This window comes from Pavona decussata, unplaced genomic scaffold (genome assembly GCF_977016875.1).
Source record: "Pavona decussata unplaced genomic scaffold, jaPavDecu1.1 SCAFFOLD_236, whole genome shotgun sequence".
Classification (NCBI taxonomy): Eukaryota; Metazoa; Cnidaria; class Anthozoa; order Scleractinia; family Agariciidae; genus Pavona; species Pavona decussata.
This window is the reverse complement of record NW_028145641.1, coordinates 32,501-50,238: the sequence shown is the minus strand read 5'-3', so window position 1 is coordinate 50,238 and position 17,738 is coordinate 32,501. Positions and strand designations below refer to the sequence as shown.

The 17,738-nt window shown below is 39.7% G+C and overlaps 2 protein-coding genes across 3 annotated transcripts in view; one reads left to right on the top strand and one right to left on the bottom strand.

The window, feature by feature from the left end:
- LOC146457874 (hemicentin-1-like) overlaps positions 1-17,738 on the top strand; it is a 289,647-nt gene that overhangs the window by 241,230 nt on the left and 30,679 nt on the right. The gene's annotated exons all lie outside the window — the stretch shown is intronic.
- On the bottom strand, positions 8,833-10,747 carry LOC146457876 (uncharacterized protein KIAA1958-like). The gene is made up of 2 exons (XM_085091442.1): positions 9,017-10,747; positions 8,833-8,983 (listed from the first exon to the last, which is right to left on the bottom strand). Exon 1 carries the CDS (start codon positions 10,549-10,551, stop codon positions 9,196-9,198), a length of 1,356 nt encoding a protein of 451 aa, XP_084947568.1. The 5' UTR covers positions 10,552-10,747; the 3' UTR covers positions 8,833-8,983; positions 9,017-9,195.

Here is a 17,738-nt window from a genome sequence, read left to right as displayed (position 1 = left end):
ATCTGGAGACATTGCCAAAAGTGCATTTAGCACAGATACTGGCATATTGTCAAGTCAATTTTGGTCTGGCAAGGCTAGTAATAAGACATTAGAAAAATACAAAAATTATCCATGTGAAAGCATGGTAAAAATTGGAAGCAAATATCATAACACACCGAAATGTTCAAGCTATGATTCCATTGGTTGGCATCCACCAAATTGGAATGAGTATGATAAAGGAATGAAAGGACGACCCAAAAGCGGTGGTTCAGTTGATATACACAAAATGATTGGTAAATTACCGCGCCCAAAAGCTGGTTGGGTATTACCTGGTCATAAATACACTGGTCCATACAATGATTTGGAAAAACAAGTAAAATATAACCCCAAAACAGGGCAAATATTGGAAATATATGATAAACCAACAGGCAAAACAGATGCAATAGCCATGCAACATGATGTTGATTATTCAGTCTGCAAAGATGACAAAAAATGTAAATTAAAAGCTGACAAAAAGATGGTAAAGTCATTGGATGCTGTTCCATTTTCCGAACGACAATGGGGACATTGGTTGGCAAGAAATGCAATCAATACAAAATCGAAATTGGGACTTGGGGTTCCAAAAAACGTCAAAAGCCGTCGGGTAAAGAGGAAAACTGGCAAGAAGAATTAGCTAATGAGCTGCATAAACCCATAAGACGTAACTTTACTCGGCGGCGTGTTATTGTAAATAATATTGATGAAATATGGGCTGCTGATCTTGTTGAAATGCAACAATTCAGTAAATGGAATAAAGGTAATAGGTATCTTTTCATGACTATAGATGTTTTTAGTAAATACGGTTGGATTGTCCCATTAAAAGATAAAAAAGGTGAGACCATAACAACAGCATTTCAAAGCATATTCAAAGAGGGTCGAAAACCAAAGTATCTGTGGACTGATAAAGGCTCAGAGTTCTACAACAAACATTTCAAAGACTTGCTCAAAAAACATAACATTACACTGTATTCGACTGAAAATGAACAGAAGTCATCAGTGGTGGAAAGGTGGAACCGGACGATTAAAAATAAAATGTGGAAACGATTCACTGCCCAAGGCAATACAATGTATCTGGATATTTTGCCTGAAATATTGAATCAGTATAATAACACTAAACACAGTTCAATAAAAATGACACCGACAGAAGCATCTAAGAAAAAGAATGAAGGAACTGTTTACTTCAATCTTTATGGCAATTTGAAGCAATTGTCATCCCAAGCAAAATTCCAAGTTGGTGAAAAGGTTAGAATATCAAAGTATAAAAGAAAGTTGTTTGATCGAGGTTATACAGAAAACTGGACAGAAGAGGTCTTCATTATCGATAAAATTCAATACACGAATCCAATCACTTATAAACTGAAAGATCTAAACGATGAACAGATTACAGGGAGCTTTTATGAACCGGAATTATTGAAAGCTAAACAGGAGATATTCAGAATCGATAAAGTTATCAGGAGAGATTACAAGAAGAAACAAGCTTTGGTAAAGTGGAAAGGATACAATGATGCCTTCAACTCTTGGATCCCAATCAAGGATTTAGTTGCTGTGCAAAAATAAATAAGCTCATTTCACGGCCTCACGAATATTCGATAGCGAGTCGATCCAATAAAAAATCTATTGTTGTGTGCAAGATAAATGATATTCTTACCTCAAAAAGCGTCTACAAACATCAGAACGATGAAAGTGGAGAAATAAATGTCCAATATATCCCAAAACATGAACCATAAACATGAAAACACAAGCTCTTCGCAAAATGGCGACAAAATGGCCGACACGTGTATTAACAAACTAGTGTCCAGTCCGCTTTGGGTTGTGTCATCGTGAACATGCATGAAAGCGCATGCGTGTTAATCCAAATCAAGCAATATTACGCAATATACAGAAAAATAGCACCACAAGTGTAAAAATTTCAGAACTGAGTGTAATATATAGGTAATCGGGCCATTGTTATATTAGTTCACAAACTCTGGTGAAGCTTTAGGGTGGTGTCAGCTGGCCCCTGACTGAAACCTGTTTAACGGCTTGTGCAGATGGTGAATTACTGAGTAGTGTGGGATGTCTTCCAGTAGACGGTACCTCCAGGGTGAGCCCGCTCAGGCCCTACTGGTTTACAGCGGGGTGCTCAAAGTTCGTCCCAGGACTCAACCTCGGTCCCAGAGGTAAACTGGGAAAGGGACAGCCGCCTTGTCAGCGGCGGGAAAAAGACCTGGCTGGGGCCAGGCAAGTAAACAGCCAACCGAGCACCCCAACGTCTAGGGTTTTGTCCATTTTCATGACAAGTTACACAACGTCACGCGTGACAGTAACGGCATCCAGTCACACAACATCCATAATGATTATTTTTTTATCTAAATTGGTGTTCAAAAATATTGTATTCATCATTCAAATCAGCGATTGATGAGTTGGTTGGATTTAATCGATGATTGTTTGTGAGTTGGGGATCAGTTTGGTGTCATTTATGAAAGTGAGGATTTAGGTTTTTGAAAAACCGAGGATAAAAATTTAGGTTTTTGAAAAACCGAGGATTTAGGTTTTTAGGTTTTTGACGTCTCCGTTGCAGGAGTTAGGGTTGAATTCAAAGGCTGAAATAGTATTTTATGTAGTTATTGGGGTGAGATAATGTGTGGTTTATGGCGTCTCCGTTGCAGGAGTTAGGAAAAATATTGGATTTATAAGGATTTGTATGGGATTTTTTATCATTTTTTGAAAAGTGAGCTGATACACCCAAATATCTAACTACTAAATTGGTATCGATTGGTGACAGATTGACGGAACCGAAATCGACGCATAAAAACACAACTTTGTTCGCAGTAATTGTAAACACATTTCATTTTAATGTTAACAGGAGTACAATACTCTCTTCCTTCTCTTTAACGTTAACGCCCCGTCCACAGGAATCCGGGTTTTTTTTTGACAAATTAAAAGTTTGTTCCATGAGCCAATCTATAGACTTCAAAAAACGGAAAGTGGTTGAATCGTGCCTTCACAGAAAAAATTCTGGTAGCAAATACAATAATATTATGAGAACAGTACACCGAAATAACAATGTATGTATTTTGAATAATTTCATATTTGTTTGCCCGGATTGTATGTTACGGTTTTAATACAAAAAAAAAAAAAAAAAATCACTAACACAGAAATATCTGCATGCAGTGGCCAAAGAGGATTCACAAGCTCGGACTGTAGGTGCCAGGGCCGTACATAGCATTTTTTGTCCGAGAGGCAAACTCTGTACACCCCTCACAGGGTCCTCCGGTATACAGACAGGGATTATAGTTGGACGTTTTTGTTTTCACCCCTATACACATACAAAGAAAGTTGCCTCTAAGACCTTTAAAGGAGACAAAATACACTGAACAGATGCTTTATGTCTTAAATTTTCATGATTTATTATGGCATAAACACCTTGTTTAGCTGGAACCAAACATTGCCTCGCATTTAATGGTAAATTTAAAACACAATCGATGCACTGCTGTAAACAAAAGGAGGAAATCACTGAACTCACATAATTCAAACGCACTATAACAGTGAAGCAAAGGATTTGCAAAACCACAGTCGTGATTTAAGTACAAGTCAAGCCTTCTGTGACTGTAACACGTCGTATAGCTTTATAACATACTACAACGATTACAAGAGAACCCCCCCCCACCCCCCCCCCCCCACCCAAAACAACAACAACAACAACAACAAAAAAAAAACCAAATAGCCGTGCGCGGCAAGAAACACTGTACAACACCTTGTGACAAAAACTAATAGCCAGGCGCGGCATTACAACAACTACAGAATGAATCTCATTGCACGATACAAACAATGATTAATTCCTGTCCTTTATATGCCATATCTCAATAACAAAGACAGTTAAAACTATCACGCACTTAAATGAGTTAAACCAAACCCAGCTGAAATGCCCTACGTGGCATCAAAAGCACCATCGTTAAACACACAGATCAAGAGGTCATCAAAACTCACCAGGCACGAATGACCTACGGTGTTGAACGCACGATTGTTAAATCAAAGGCTCTATCAAATCCTCCAAACCCGCTACAAATACTTGAGAGTAGCGCAGGCCTTTAAAGAACAATTTAGCTCTGAAAAAACATACTCGCGTAAGCTAGATCTAAAAAGGCTAAAACACGCAGCCAGGGAGTCACGTTGCGTCAGTCTTTATTTACACGCCAAATTCTATACCACAGGCCGAGCCCAAATTACAAAATCATTATTTTATAAGAAAACCCGTACTGGCTTCTGCCTCGAAAGATTTTCCAAAATAATTATTTTGAATTCACATTGAAGGAAGATTTTTTTCAGTCAAATTAGTCGATTTTCTTGTGATTTCGGAGCAGTATAGCTACAAGAAAGAGCTTAGCAAACTCAAACACAATGTTAGAAAAAAATTGAGTTTTTCTGGCGGGGGCAGCTGCCCCTTCTGCCCCCGCGCTATGTCAACCCTGGGTGGCCGAGCTGTCCACGATGGTTCACGACTTCAAACAGCTTTAAACCTTGCAGTAAACACTTCCCCGACGTTCACCTCAAAGCGGCAAAGATGATAGCCATTGATGCACCTTATATTCAGTAAAGTCTCTACCCGGCCGTCTTGCGTAGACATTATGACGGCAAGTGGGTAATTCGAATACACGTGCAACGGGGTATATTCGTTGCGTTGAGAAGACTGGGTCGGAATTTTTGTTTTACCAATTTCGTCCCCAGGGCTTCCTAAAATGGCGGATGATAGGACAGGTAGCGTGTGTGACGTCTGTTCGAGGTTGCTGAGCCAATCGATAGCAATCGATGAACGGTTTTTGTGTGGTTATTGATTGTTCATCGATTGGCTGACACCAATCGATACCAATTAACTAATTTTATCGATTGATATCGATTGATCGATTGAATTTCCGATCATCAGTTTCCACCGACTGGATACCCCGGGTTAAACATAATCGAAATCGATTGATCTAAAAATGCTCATTCTAACTTGAAAAATTAATTTTGTACTTGAAATGGAAAGACGGCCTTACTACATCTAATAACGCGTCCTTTAAAGTGGTCTTTTGCTTGCATACCTCTACAAATAGGCAAAAGTGTAATACAAAAATATATAGTCCGTGGGCCAGAAAGTGAAACCCTCCCCTCATCTCGGGATTTTTGCAGACATGTATCATTTTAAGTCTTTACCCAAGGGTATTCCAAAAACCAATGTTTGCACTTGGTCGACTGGTGGGTGTGGCCGCACGGCGCCATTCTTTATTTTAATCAAAGTGTCACAGGCTACCCAACCCGGAATTTTAAAAACAATCTTCTTAAAAGGTATTATCCATGGAATTATCACACAAAACTATCCATACTTACTCTTCTCCATCCCCTCTGTTAGAAGATACCTCAACTTTCACTTTTAAGCTTCAAAGTTGACTACTGCGCATGTCACAAAGTTCATTTAGCCTGTGCAAGGGGTATATGTGAAGTGATGCTTAAGAATTACTCATGTTTCCTTGCTGTAAATAAAACTTTCACTTTTAAGCTTTAAAGTTGACAAATGCACATAACACAAAGTTCATTCAGCTTATACGTATTTAGACTGTCTGAGATCAGAAGCCGCTTTGATTTTTTGGAAGCTTTTTTTAGACATTACAGTAATGTTTGTCTCTTTGACATTTGCAAAATGAATGTAGCACCTCGCGGAAACGTTCTTTTTACTTTTTATTTTCGTTGATTTAGAACTTTGATCCTTAAAGGTTTTTCATCTTTTCCCTCCTTCTCCATTACGCCCTGTCTGTAAAGTCAAAATCCTTGATCGTGCCAATTTATCTATTGACAATTAAAATAACAATCAAAAGAGTTGTATGAAACATCCCAAGCTTTAGGTCTGTGGTAAACAAACTTTATTTATTTATTTATTTATTTATTTATTAAAAAGAACCCTTTGATGTACAATTTCAAAAACATGTCTTCATTGTTTGTTTAGTTGGCATGAATGTTTTGTTGTAGCACTTCATTGCCTTCTATCACGTGCGGTAAAAGAGACAAACATTACTGTTATGTCTGAAAGAAGCTTCCAAAAAATGAAAGCGACTTCTGATCTCAGACAGTCTATGGCCGGTTAAGACAGGTTAGACGACATCTGCTCAAATGTTCTACGCAAATTTTTGCCAGCCAGGTAAGGAACCATAGGTCATGCTATCAACGCTTCACAAATGTTTCCGACCAGTGAAACGCAAAAAGCCGGCATCTAGTAGCAATTCGGAGCCCGGACCTGATGCTGTCAAAAGGCACAGATTATCAGGACAGTCAACATCAAAACCATTGCGCCCAATGCCAGCTGATAGGTGTCTTTTTTGCGACAAAAACCGTTTACGGAAGTCCGGAAAAGAGGAGCATCTATTCAAGTGTGTCACAAAAACAGAGACGCAGAGACATAACAGAGCCGCAGAGACAAAACAAGATGGAGATATTCTGCTGAAGATAGAGGGTATTGACTTAGTCGCCAAAGAAGCGCATTACCATGCCTCGTTCCATAAAAATTACACTCAATCAGTAAACAGCAAAGAGGTCCCCAAAGAGCAGGAATCAAATGAGGTCCAGGTAGCCTTAAAGGCAGCCCAAAAGGCTGCTTTCGACAAGCTAACTGAGCATGTTAACAAATCAGTCATATCAGGAGGTAACGTGGAGAGGATGTCGATGCTTCGTGAGCGGTACCTGGCTTACATCCTACAAAACAGTCCTGACTGCTATTATCCTGATTATAAACCAGATAATCTTAAGTCAAAGTTAGTTAAGCAGTTTGGAAGTTCAATCCAGTTTTGGCAGCCAAATTACAGAAGCGAGTTTGTGTATTCATCAGACACCAAAACGGGGGAAGCAATCGGAGCGGCATTTGAAGCGGCGGCTTCTGAAACCAAGAGACTTGAAGAGGCAGCATCTACTTTTAGGAAGAGCTATTCAAAGTGCGCACATCGAATCTGAAGAAATGCCACGGCCTCCATCAGCAGATTTTCTTGTAAGTGATACGTACTACCACCGCCATGCCTTCAAGAATTTCTGTCCAGTTTACTTGCCGTCAAGAATGATAGTTCTACAAGTAGACAAAGACTGATATCTTCGTTTGCCCAAGATATTTGTAAAGCAGTTACCAATGGACAATGGACGATGCCAAAACACCTACTTCTTGGAATGACTTTGAGGCTCTTGACTTGCAGTGCTGGGATTGTAACGCTGATTAATCGATTTGGCCATTGTGCTTCCTACTCGCGGGTTCTTCAGCTAGAAACAGCTATGTGCAAACCTATTGATGAGCAAGAAGGTGTTATTTCATTCACGATCAGCCCAAACATGACGTAGTCACACACCTATGCTGGGACAACCTCGACTTCAGGGAGGAAACGCCATCTGGCGCAGGCACAAGACATACTGCTCACGGCATTATCATTCAGGAAGTGTCAGAAGATACAAGAAATGATACAGTCACTCCTGATCAACCTAGAACAAAGGGCCGATATGTCCGATGCTCCCCAGAAGTCTGATGCCTGATGCTGGATTTGAAAGCGCGGATCTGTTCTGAAATTTACATGGAGAAACTTGGTGACGAACATTAATCACTTTTACTACTTTTAGCACAATGGTCTGTTGACGATGGTGACGCGTAACCAGTCGACCCCGTTACTTGATGAAGACTAGCAGTAAGGAGTCGATACGTTGCGGACCACAGCCAGTGACTACATAGTGAGACAAGCAAATCATACTAATTGTTTTCAGTGAATCTGAAGAGGTTGCAATCTACAAAATCTAGTAAAGGTGCATAACTGCTCTGTTTTATTTACAGCAAGGAAACATGAGTAATTCTTAAGCATCACTTCACATATACCCCTTGCACAGGCTAAATGAACTTTGTGACATGCGCAGTAGTCAACTTTGAAGCTTAAAAGTGAAAGTTGAGGTATCATCTAACAGAGGGGATGGAGAAGAGTAAGTATGGGTAGTTTTGTGTGATAATTCCATGGATAATACCTTTTAAGAAGATTGTTTTTAAAATTCCGGGTTGGGTAACCTGTGGCACTTTTATTAAAATAAAGAAAGGCGCCGTGCGGCCACACCCACCAATCGACCAAGTGCAAACATCGAGTTTTGGAATACCTTTGGGTAGAGGTTTAAAATGATACATGTCTGCAAAAATCCCGAGATGGGGGGAGGGTTTCACTTTCTGGCCCATGGACTAATAGTTGTTATCCTCATATTTTTAACGAATCATAAACGAGAGGCAAGACACCTGGGGCTAACCATGTAATGGTGTTGGAGACAATAGTGTCGTTTTTGCCATTGTTTTACATCGTTCGAGCGCGGTTCACTGCATGTTGAAACAACTCCGCCTCATATAGACCGGGCCTTTTTGCTCGTCGTCTATGACATTGAAGAAAATTTGAGACAATTTCTTTCAGGCGATACTTTGTAGCAGCGGTTACTCTCTAAAATTGAAGAGCATGCTCACTGGTATCAAATTGGCAAAACAACATCAAGCGATGAGCCTGAGTATTAAAACAAATCCGACTTTGTCTTTGAGGGGAGAAAGCTGCAATACGACGACAACATTTCGGCCTAAAGAGACCACGCTGGAAGGACCTCTGGAGTCATTTGACTTATATAATTATGTTATTGAACTAGCGTGAGGTCCGTATTGGGAAAATATTGGTCGAGTTCCTTTTTTTGCAAGTTCATGGACCGAGCCGAAGGCGAGGTCCATAAACTTGCCAAAAAAGGACGAGACCAATATTTTCCCAATACGGACCGAACAAGCTAGTTCAATAAGGTTTTTATTATATAGGCTTTCCCGCTTGTTGCTTTCTGGTCCGCGTGAAACTTGTTTATGATCAAGTTGTGCGAGAAAAAGTGCAAGAAAGCCCTCTCAATGCTAACGCGTACTCACAAACAAAAACCACGTGGAATAATTCTGATTGGCTCGCGTACGAAAAGGCGACTTCTTATTGGTCAAGGTTTGACACGAAAGTTTGACATGTCTCGTCAATCGAAGTGAAAAAGTTCGAAAAATGAAAATTTAGCTCATTTGAGATTCCGAAGAAAATGCATTTCTTAAACGTGTTGAATGTTTAAAAGTGTCAACTTTTGAGAAAGAGTTACTATGGAATGAATGAAAATAGATGAAATTGAAGCTTTTGTAGTCAAAATTGCATTTCAATCGTCTTCATCGTCACTTAAAATGGCTCGGCGCTTGCGAAGCGGTGGCTGATCATGATTCGTAATCTGGATGTTAAACGAGCAGTTTTGGAAATTTGCTCCTTGAAAAATAGCCGATCCGGCTTCTTTTGTGGTCGTCATACTGGTACCTTCCACTGTAGTTGTTGCCTGTGTATTGCCAACTGCTTGGAGCTCGCTTGTGGTTGTTGATGAGCGACTGAGGGCTAACGACATTCTTCGTTGATGCTGAATAGAAGCCGATTTGTAGGAATCCAAGCTTTTCAGATTTCGATGTCCACTCAGTTGGGCCACGTAATTTTCAGGAACATCTGAATCCAGCAATCGTGAAATGCAGGTCTTTCGAACCGAGTGATTGGTAACGCGTCCTGGCAAACCAGCATTTTGGGCAGCTTTGGTGAGTAGCTTCCCGATTTCATTCTTGCCAAGCGGACTTTTCTTGTACCACACTGCATCAGTAGCCTTTCTTTGATGTTTTACGGCCAAGTAGAATGGTGCCTCTGGTTGATTCATCTCGATGGGCCTGTGACTTCTGAACAGCTTATAGTACTTGACTGGACATCGCTCGTTATCAGTAGCTTGAGCAGTAGGATAAAATGCTCGGTGACCGCTTGCTTTGTCCTGCCCCTGGCGCGTCTTCGAGCCTCTCTCAGCTTTCCAGACCAGCATTTCATTGCCTGTGTCCGGGTCAGTTTCAAGGCTGACGTCGCCCCACTGAAGCCTTCTACTTTCATCTCTTGCTCTAAAGCCAAAATGTAAAGCCAGGAGCCACCAAACTGTGCGCTGTAGAGCAACCGGGTTGTGCTCGCCAAATTCTCCTTCGGCAAAGAGCTTGTCTTCTTCAACAGCGGTGACTTCTCGGCTAGCTTGTGGACGATTGCCTTTCCCTCTCTCCACGACAAGCTGTTTTCTTTTTGCACTGAGGACTTCTCGGGATAGCTTGAATTCGTCACCTTGAATGAGATTGGCTTGTGACCCGTGGGTATTAAGATAACGCTGGATGCTTCGTTGCAGGCAAGTCAGAGTTCCAGGTTCGTATTCGTCGCCATTTTTCTTTCTTACATCTTTAAAAAAAGCGCAGAGCAGCAGATTAAGTTCCACCCAGGGTATTTTCTCAATATTCCTGAACTCGTTCCGTTGTTGGCAAAATTTTCCCCATATTTTAAGGTCAGATTTGTTTTTCTCTGTAGTGCTTCTGGCCTGCTGTTGCTCAATGAAGTCGCGGTACTCTGAGGCCTTGTCAACGGAATCTTCTTTGGTTTTTTCGTCGAGTTTGTTGTTTTCAGAGCTTGTTTTCGTTCCTTCGTCAGTGCTCTTGGAGTAAAACTCCGACATCACGATTTAAACCGACAGTTCCTACTATATTAAGTTAATTGGAAACAGTTTTTACTTTGCGTTGTCAAAACTGAAACAGTAACCACGAAACACTTGACGCTAGCGGTCCATCTTAGCGGTCAGTATAGGAAAATTCGGACCGCTCAGGGAGCCAATTAAAATGCTCCTTTTCATCGCGGACCAGTTCAGCTATATAATAAGATAAATTATTGATCTTTGCTAAGCTTGGAACTAATTTGGAGCTACCTTTAGTTTTAACTTTTGTGTATATATTTTTTCATTTTTTGTTTCACGGTAATTTTCTATAGGACCCTTCTGTAAACCACTTTTGTGACGTTGGTATCCTCATTAAAGGTTACCCTCATCACTGTAGAGAACAATTATTTTGAAGGAGTAATTTGTATCAACTGGCGAAAAGTGTGCGGTGACAGGACAACAATTTTCTCACGAGAGAACGCTGTATTTGGAAAACGACCCGAAGAAGGTAACAAGTACAGTATATTGAACTCTTTAGGATTTATTTCAACGTTCATTTGAAGCCGAATTTTAGGACAACGAAAATTGACATAAACACTGTTTGCAAGCAAATTTTGAAAACGACGTCAGCAAAAGTACCTGATTCATTTGAACAGACACGCCCGTTCAGCAAAAACGGTTGATTTGTGGCAAGTCGAAGATAGTTCATAACGAGAACAGCAATGTACACCTTCCCAAATTTTGATCCTTCTAACCACCCAGAACCAGAAAAAAACACGGCAGGAGTATTTTGCAGAACGCCGAATGCCGAATCCATAGTCCTTTTATGCAATGGCTGCCATAACAAAAAACTTAAAGCTAATCGTCTATATAATCAGTGCTTAACCCTAAACAGTATAGAGAAGTGCATAGACCTAAATAACGTCGTTCGTTGCTTAATACTAAACTGTTATAGGTGGCGTAAAATGCGACGTTCAGCGTTCTGCAAAATACCCCTACCGAGAAAAATCATAATGAAACTTACAGACCTTACGCAAAAATGGCTGACTTTTTAATATTCTTTTGTTTACATTCAAGTTAGCCTCACTAGCCTCGTTCAAGGTAAACTATTCTTTTCATTATTGAACTTAAGAACGAGGTTAGTAGGGCTAGTTTGAATGCAAACAAAATAATGTTAAGATGTTTTATTTTCGCTTGTGCAATGCCGAAATTTCTTTGAGAACAAAGTTCGATAGTAGTCACACGCTATAGTCGAAACTGTATTAAGAGCGGCTGCCTGTAAGGATCGAGAATTGGCCGTCAACGACCAATTTGGCGAATCGCTCATATTCGGTCCAAAAAAACCCTTTGGTGAACTATTTTCAAAAATCTTATTTAAAAGTTCCAGTGACTTTTTAATTTTGAAAGATTGTATTTCGCAAAAAATTTGAAAATGCGGTCAGAGTGCGGTTTTTTGGCCAACTGAAGGTTCAAAATAAGGTGCGTGAACGAGGCACTGCCAAATGCTTAAAATAATTTCAGTTGAAGTCAAACTCTACACAAACTATGAAAAACTATTCTTGTTTATTGTACACTACTAAACATTTTCAAATCTATTCATTTTGTGTTTCTAGCGGGCACTTTAAAACCACTTTGTAGAGCGCTAAAAATGGCGGCAAAATATAGGAAATAATTAATGGCACAAAATTGTTTTGGTACCTCAGTTTTCGATAATTTTACTTTACAGCCTTAAGAGCCGATTTCTGAAATTATCAAAAATCGGGCGTCAGTCGTGAAATTTCGAATTCCTTCATATTTTGCCCATATAATCTCTATAGTGGAGTATTTTCAAAAACAACGTTAAAAGTTTCATCAGCGTGTTATTTTTTTCGAAATCGGGCAAAGTTTGAAATACGGCAAATTAGCGTCCTTTCGGTCACGAAACTTACTGAAAATTACCCATTTTCATCTCGCTCGTAGAAAGAAACGCGATGTCCTCCATTAATGAAATATTTACAAAATATAAACACATCCCTCTTCTTCATAATTCACTAGTTAAATTTAGATAAGCTTGAAAATTGGAAATGCTTCGGCCGTTAGAAGAAACCCCATTTCGGCAGTTTAAAAATTTAGCAAATTTCATCCAATTTCAACACAAAAGAAACCCAATTGGTACGTCAAGTTTGAATTTAAAATGAAGACATTGTTGAAGCACAACCTTTGTAGTTTACTGTGTTAAAATGTTTCTGGCGGCAATGCAAAAGTATCCCGTCGAGAGACCAAAATGTGAAGGGTACTTTGACACGAGGAGAGCGTGTGAAACGAACAACGGCCGTCACGCTACAAATCAAGTCTTTTGTTAAATTATTACTTGCAACAAAGAATATGTTTTCTGTACGCTGTACAGACATTGCTAATAGTAGCTTATTCTCTGTTGAACTTAGTAGGATAACATTTTGTATGATTTTGTCAACTCATGTATTTTTGCACATGTAGAAGTCAGGATTAGGCACATTTTGCTGTTAGTTGTGTAATAGGAAACTGTTTACATTATTCTGCTTCGGCTACTTTCAAAAATACAACAGTCAGGACATACCAAAAGTCAGAGTATTTCTAAGCTTTAATTATAATTCATCTATTGATTGAGTTTTTGAGACAGGAAAGGCAATTACTTAAGAATTATCAAGCAAAGATGGTATAAGTTCACTAAGAAGAGGTCAAAGTTCAGCTACGTGATTGTCGCATCGCAGTATAAATATTTATGAAATATTGCTATAAACTAGCACTTTATTCTAGCCCTGAATTCGAAAAAACTCGCTAAGGAGGACTTACCACGGTGATCTTATCTGCAGCGCCAGTTACTCGTTTTAAACGGAAAAAGTTGAAATCCTTGTAACTGCGTGACTCTGACAAACTAAGGCGTGATCAAAACCGCGTGGGATCTGGTAAGCGAACTATCTTTCCACGCGCTACGAAGGCGAACAAGTAACAAACGACAAACAATTCCGTATTTTACCTCTTTAAATATGTAGTTCTTCAAGTTCCTAAACCAGCTGTTTAACCAAATAAACACTCTCTGTGCTTGAAAAACGTGTTTTTTTTTGGGGGGGGGGGGAGGGGGGGGGGAAAGGGAGGTTCCTTGCGCGTGAGATCTAGCGGACGTTTAGAACACAGCTTAGTGCCCTCTTTTCAACAGTCACTTTACATTTTCTACTGTATGGCACTTATCTTTGCAAATATCAAGAACGAAGTGGACAGTTACTATAGTGTTTCCTAACTACAGCAAAAGGCTAACATTAATGTAGCAGTAGCAAGTAGAGTAGCAGGCCCGTAGCGGGGGGAGGGGCAGGGGGGGCTTGAGCCCCCCCAGAATTTTTGTAAGTTAAAAAGCAATGTGACAAAAAATATATAATTAAAACAAATTAGTGTTGAATTCTGACGCTGGAAATGCCTTTTCACAACCTTTAATAGCCTGTTTACTACTTGTCAGTTTCCTTCGCTAACAGGCACTCCTATCTTGTGAATCGGAAATAACGATCAAAATGGATTGAAATCGACCAATCTGAAGCCGTGAAAGCTGTCATAATAAACTACTTGTTTTCTAAGACATCCGCTCATTTTAAGCAATGCAAATGTCCTTAGTTTATAACAATTTAGTGTTCCCGCGTTGTCACACAAAAAAGCCACACAAATATGTCGTCAAGACCAGATTCTCCTGCAGTCGGACTCTTACTGCCCGATTCCAAATTTAAAAAGAGAAAGAACAATTTGTTGTCGTTTGTCTTCGTCCTCCTTCAAACGTGGAAACTTCACGTAGTAGTCCACGTTAAAGAAAAGGCAAAAACATGTACCTAAGAGAGTGATCCAGGTGCAAAGATATTGTTTTACTAACTAAATCTACCGGGTTTTATTTTTGGTGTTCTGGTTGTATCTTAAACTCCCATATCGTTATTTTCTTGAGTGACGGGGGGGGGGGGGGGGGGGGGTAGTCTTGTTTCACCATTTTGCTAAGCCCCCTAAGTTGTTTTAGCCTTGCTACGGGCCTGAGTAGACACTGCAAGCTGTATGGGGCCACACCTGCAATTTATGTCTATACGTAGCATCTTCCTTGACTACAAAACAGTCAAATGCTTGTCTTTCAAGTGCAGATACGATACTCGGAGAAGCACAAAAAGCCTGGAATGTCATTCGAGTTCTCTTTTCCTACTGGCTAATGTTCATGTGGCATAATACTAGCTTGTTGAACATTAGCCAGTTCAAAGCTCTCAGTTAGTGAGAACGCCCAAATTTCAAACCAAAACCCGAGGAAACAAAATGAGTGGAATTGTGCAGAGAGAGGGTGCTTTTAAATTTGGGTTCATGTTTTCGCAGTTCTCACTATTCTGGAGCTTGAAACAGGCTAGGCTGCAAAACAGTCTTTTTGTGCGCTGGTCCGTCGTATGATCATGTGCGGTCGTTTCTTGTAGGAAAATGTCTACTCTACTTGCTACTGTATCATAGATGGAACCTCCAGCCAATAATGTTACCCTTTCGGCTGTAGTTAGGAAACACTATAGTAACCGGCTGTCCACTTTGTTCTTGATATTTGCAAAGATAAGTGCCATACAGTAGAAAATATAAAATGACTGGTGAAAAAAGGGCACTAAGCTGTGTTCTAAACGTCCGCTAGATCTCACGCGCAAGGAACCTCCCTCCCCCCTCCCCGCCGAGAAAAAGAAAAACGTTTTCAAGCCCGGGGAGTGTATATTTGGCTAGACAGCTGGTTTAGGAACTTGAAGAACCACATATTTAAAGAGGTAAAATACGGAATTGTTTGTCGTTTGTTACTTGTTCGCCTTCGTAGCGCGTGGAAAGATAGTTCGCTTACCAGATCCCACGCGGTTTTGATCACGCCTTAGTTTGTCAGAGTCACGCAGTTACAAGGATTTCAACTTTTTCCGTTTAAAACGAGTAACTGGCGCTGCAGATAAGATCACCGTGGTAAGTCCTCCTTAGCGAGTTTTTTCGAATTCAGGGCTAGAATAAAGTGCTAGTTTATAGCAATATTTCATAAATATTTATACTGCGATGCGACAATCACGTAGCTGAACTTTGACCTCTTCTTAGTGAACTTATACCATCTTTGCTTGATAATTCTTAAGTAATTGCCTTTCCTGTCTCAAAAACTCAATCAATAGATGAATTATAATTAAAGCTTAGAAATACTCTGACTTTTGGTATGTCCTGACTGTTGTATTTTTGAAAGTAGCCGAAGCAGAATAATGTAAACAGTTTCCTATTACACAACTAACAGCAAAATGTGCCTAATCCTGACTTCTACATGTGCAAAAATACATGAGTTGACAAAATCATACAAAATGTTATCCTACTAAGTTCAACAGAGAATAAGCTACTATTAGCAATGTCTGTACAGCGTACAGAAAACATATTCTTTGTTGCAAGTAATAATTTAACAAAAGACTTGATTTGTAGCGTGACGGCCGTTGTTCGTTTCACACGCTCTCCTCGTGTCAAAGTACCCTTCACATTTTGGTCTCTCGACGGGATACTTTTGCATTGCCGCCAGAAACATTTTAACACAGTAAACTACAAAGGTTGTGCTTCAACAATGTCTTCATTTTAAATTCAAACTTGACGTACCAATTGGGTTTCTTTTGTGTTGAAATTGGATGAAATTTGCTAAATTTTTAAACTGCCGAAATGGGGTTTCTTCTAACGGCCGAAGCATTTCCAATTTTCAAGCTTATCTAAATTTAACTAGTGAATTATGAAGAAGAGGGATGTGTTTATATTTTGTAAATATTTCATTAATGGAGGACATCGCGTTTCTTTCTACGAGCGAGATGAAAATGGGTAATTTTCAGTAAGTTTCGTGACCGAAAGGACGCTAATTTGCCGTATTTCAAACTTTGCCCGATTTCGAAAAAAATAACACGCTGATGAAACTTTTAACGTTGTTTTTGAAAATACTCCACTATAGAGATTATATGGGCAAAATATGAAGGAATTCGAAATTTCACGACTGACGCCCGATTTTTGATAATTTCAGAAATCGGCTCTTAACATATAGTTATTAAACATTCAGCATGCAAAGTTCCAAGCTCGGACTCGCAACGCTTCTACTTTTGCAATGTGTTCGGCTCAAATAACACAAGATTTATCGGGGGCACCCAACGGAATACTTCGGTAAAATATCTGTTCGGATGGAAGGACTCCTAAAAGTTTCGAAAATTTTCGCCTAGCGATCCCCTAGACTTTTTGAGGTTTTTCTAAAAACCATCAAGTTGCCCTATAATTTTCGGAAAATAATATGTTCGCGTTTTATAACTCCCGTAATTTTCGGATGGTGTTTTTGTCCGCTACAATTTTCGTCCACCGTAACTATTCTAAAAGCAGCCCTAAAAATTTCGTTGAGCAATTCAGATATCATTAGAAATGTATATGAACGATAATAGCGCTGCTCCGCTAGTTATGGGCACTAATGATATCGTAATTTTTCTAATTTATGGGTACTATACCCCTGTCCGTTTAGCAGGGGGCGTATTTAGGCCTGACAGAACGTATAATTTCATCCCCTAACGTTTTCGGATGGACAGGTGGTAGGCCTATAATATTTGGATGAGCATTTTCATCCCCTAAAATTTTCGCGAAAATTCCATAGTCACACGTATAAAGAAAAACGTACCCAAAAATTTTCGAATGAAAGTATGGCTACTACGTGTCCTCGAACTTTCAACAAGACTCATCAGTATAGCTAAAACTTTCGGATGAGACAAAAACGTCCCCTCAAACATTCGACACGACCAAAGTTCTCCTAACATATCCAAACAGAAAAATTAATTTTAGGGGAGCTCCAAATTAACCAAACAGGCTTCTAAAGCATACAGAAATCCGTTTAAGGCACTTCTGACGTATTTGGGACGATTAGGTCGTTGGGTGCCCCTGATTTATCGACAAAATGGAAGCTAATTAACTCAAATAAGGCTAAAATGCAAAAAATAAACTCAAGTCTTGTTAATTTGTACTTTGACCCGGAAGATATGTCCACTATCATGCAAACAACGGTCACATAGGTGTTTTGGCCTCTCAAAAGTCTAAATTTGAAATGAAAATCTGTGCTCTTTTACCGAGGCGGCATTTGCCTTTTGTTTACTTGTACGTGTAACAGTTGTCCATGCACAAGCACTTTTAACAGATGAAATCTAAGAGAATTCTTAGCTGCTTGGTTTTCT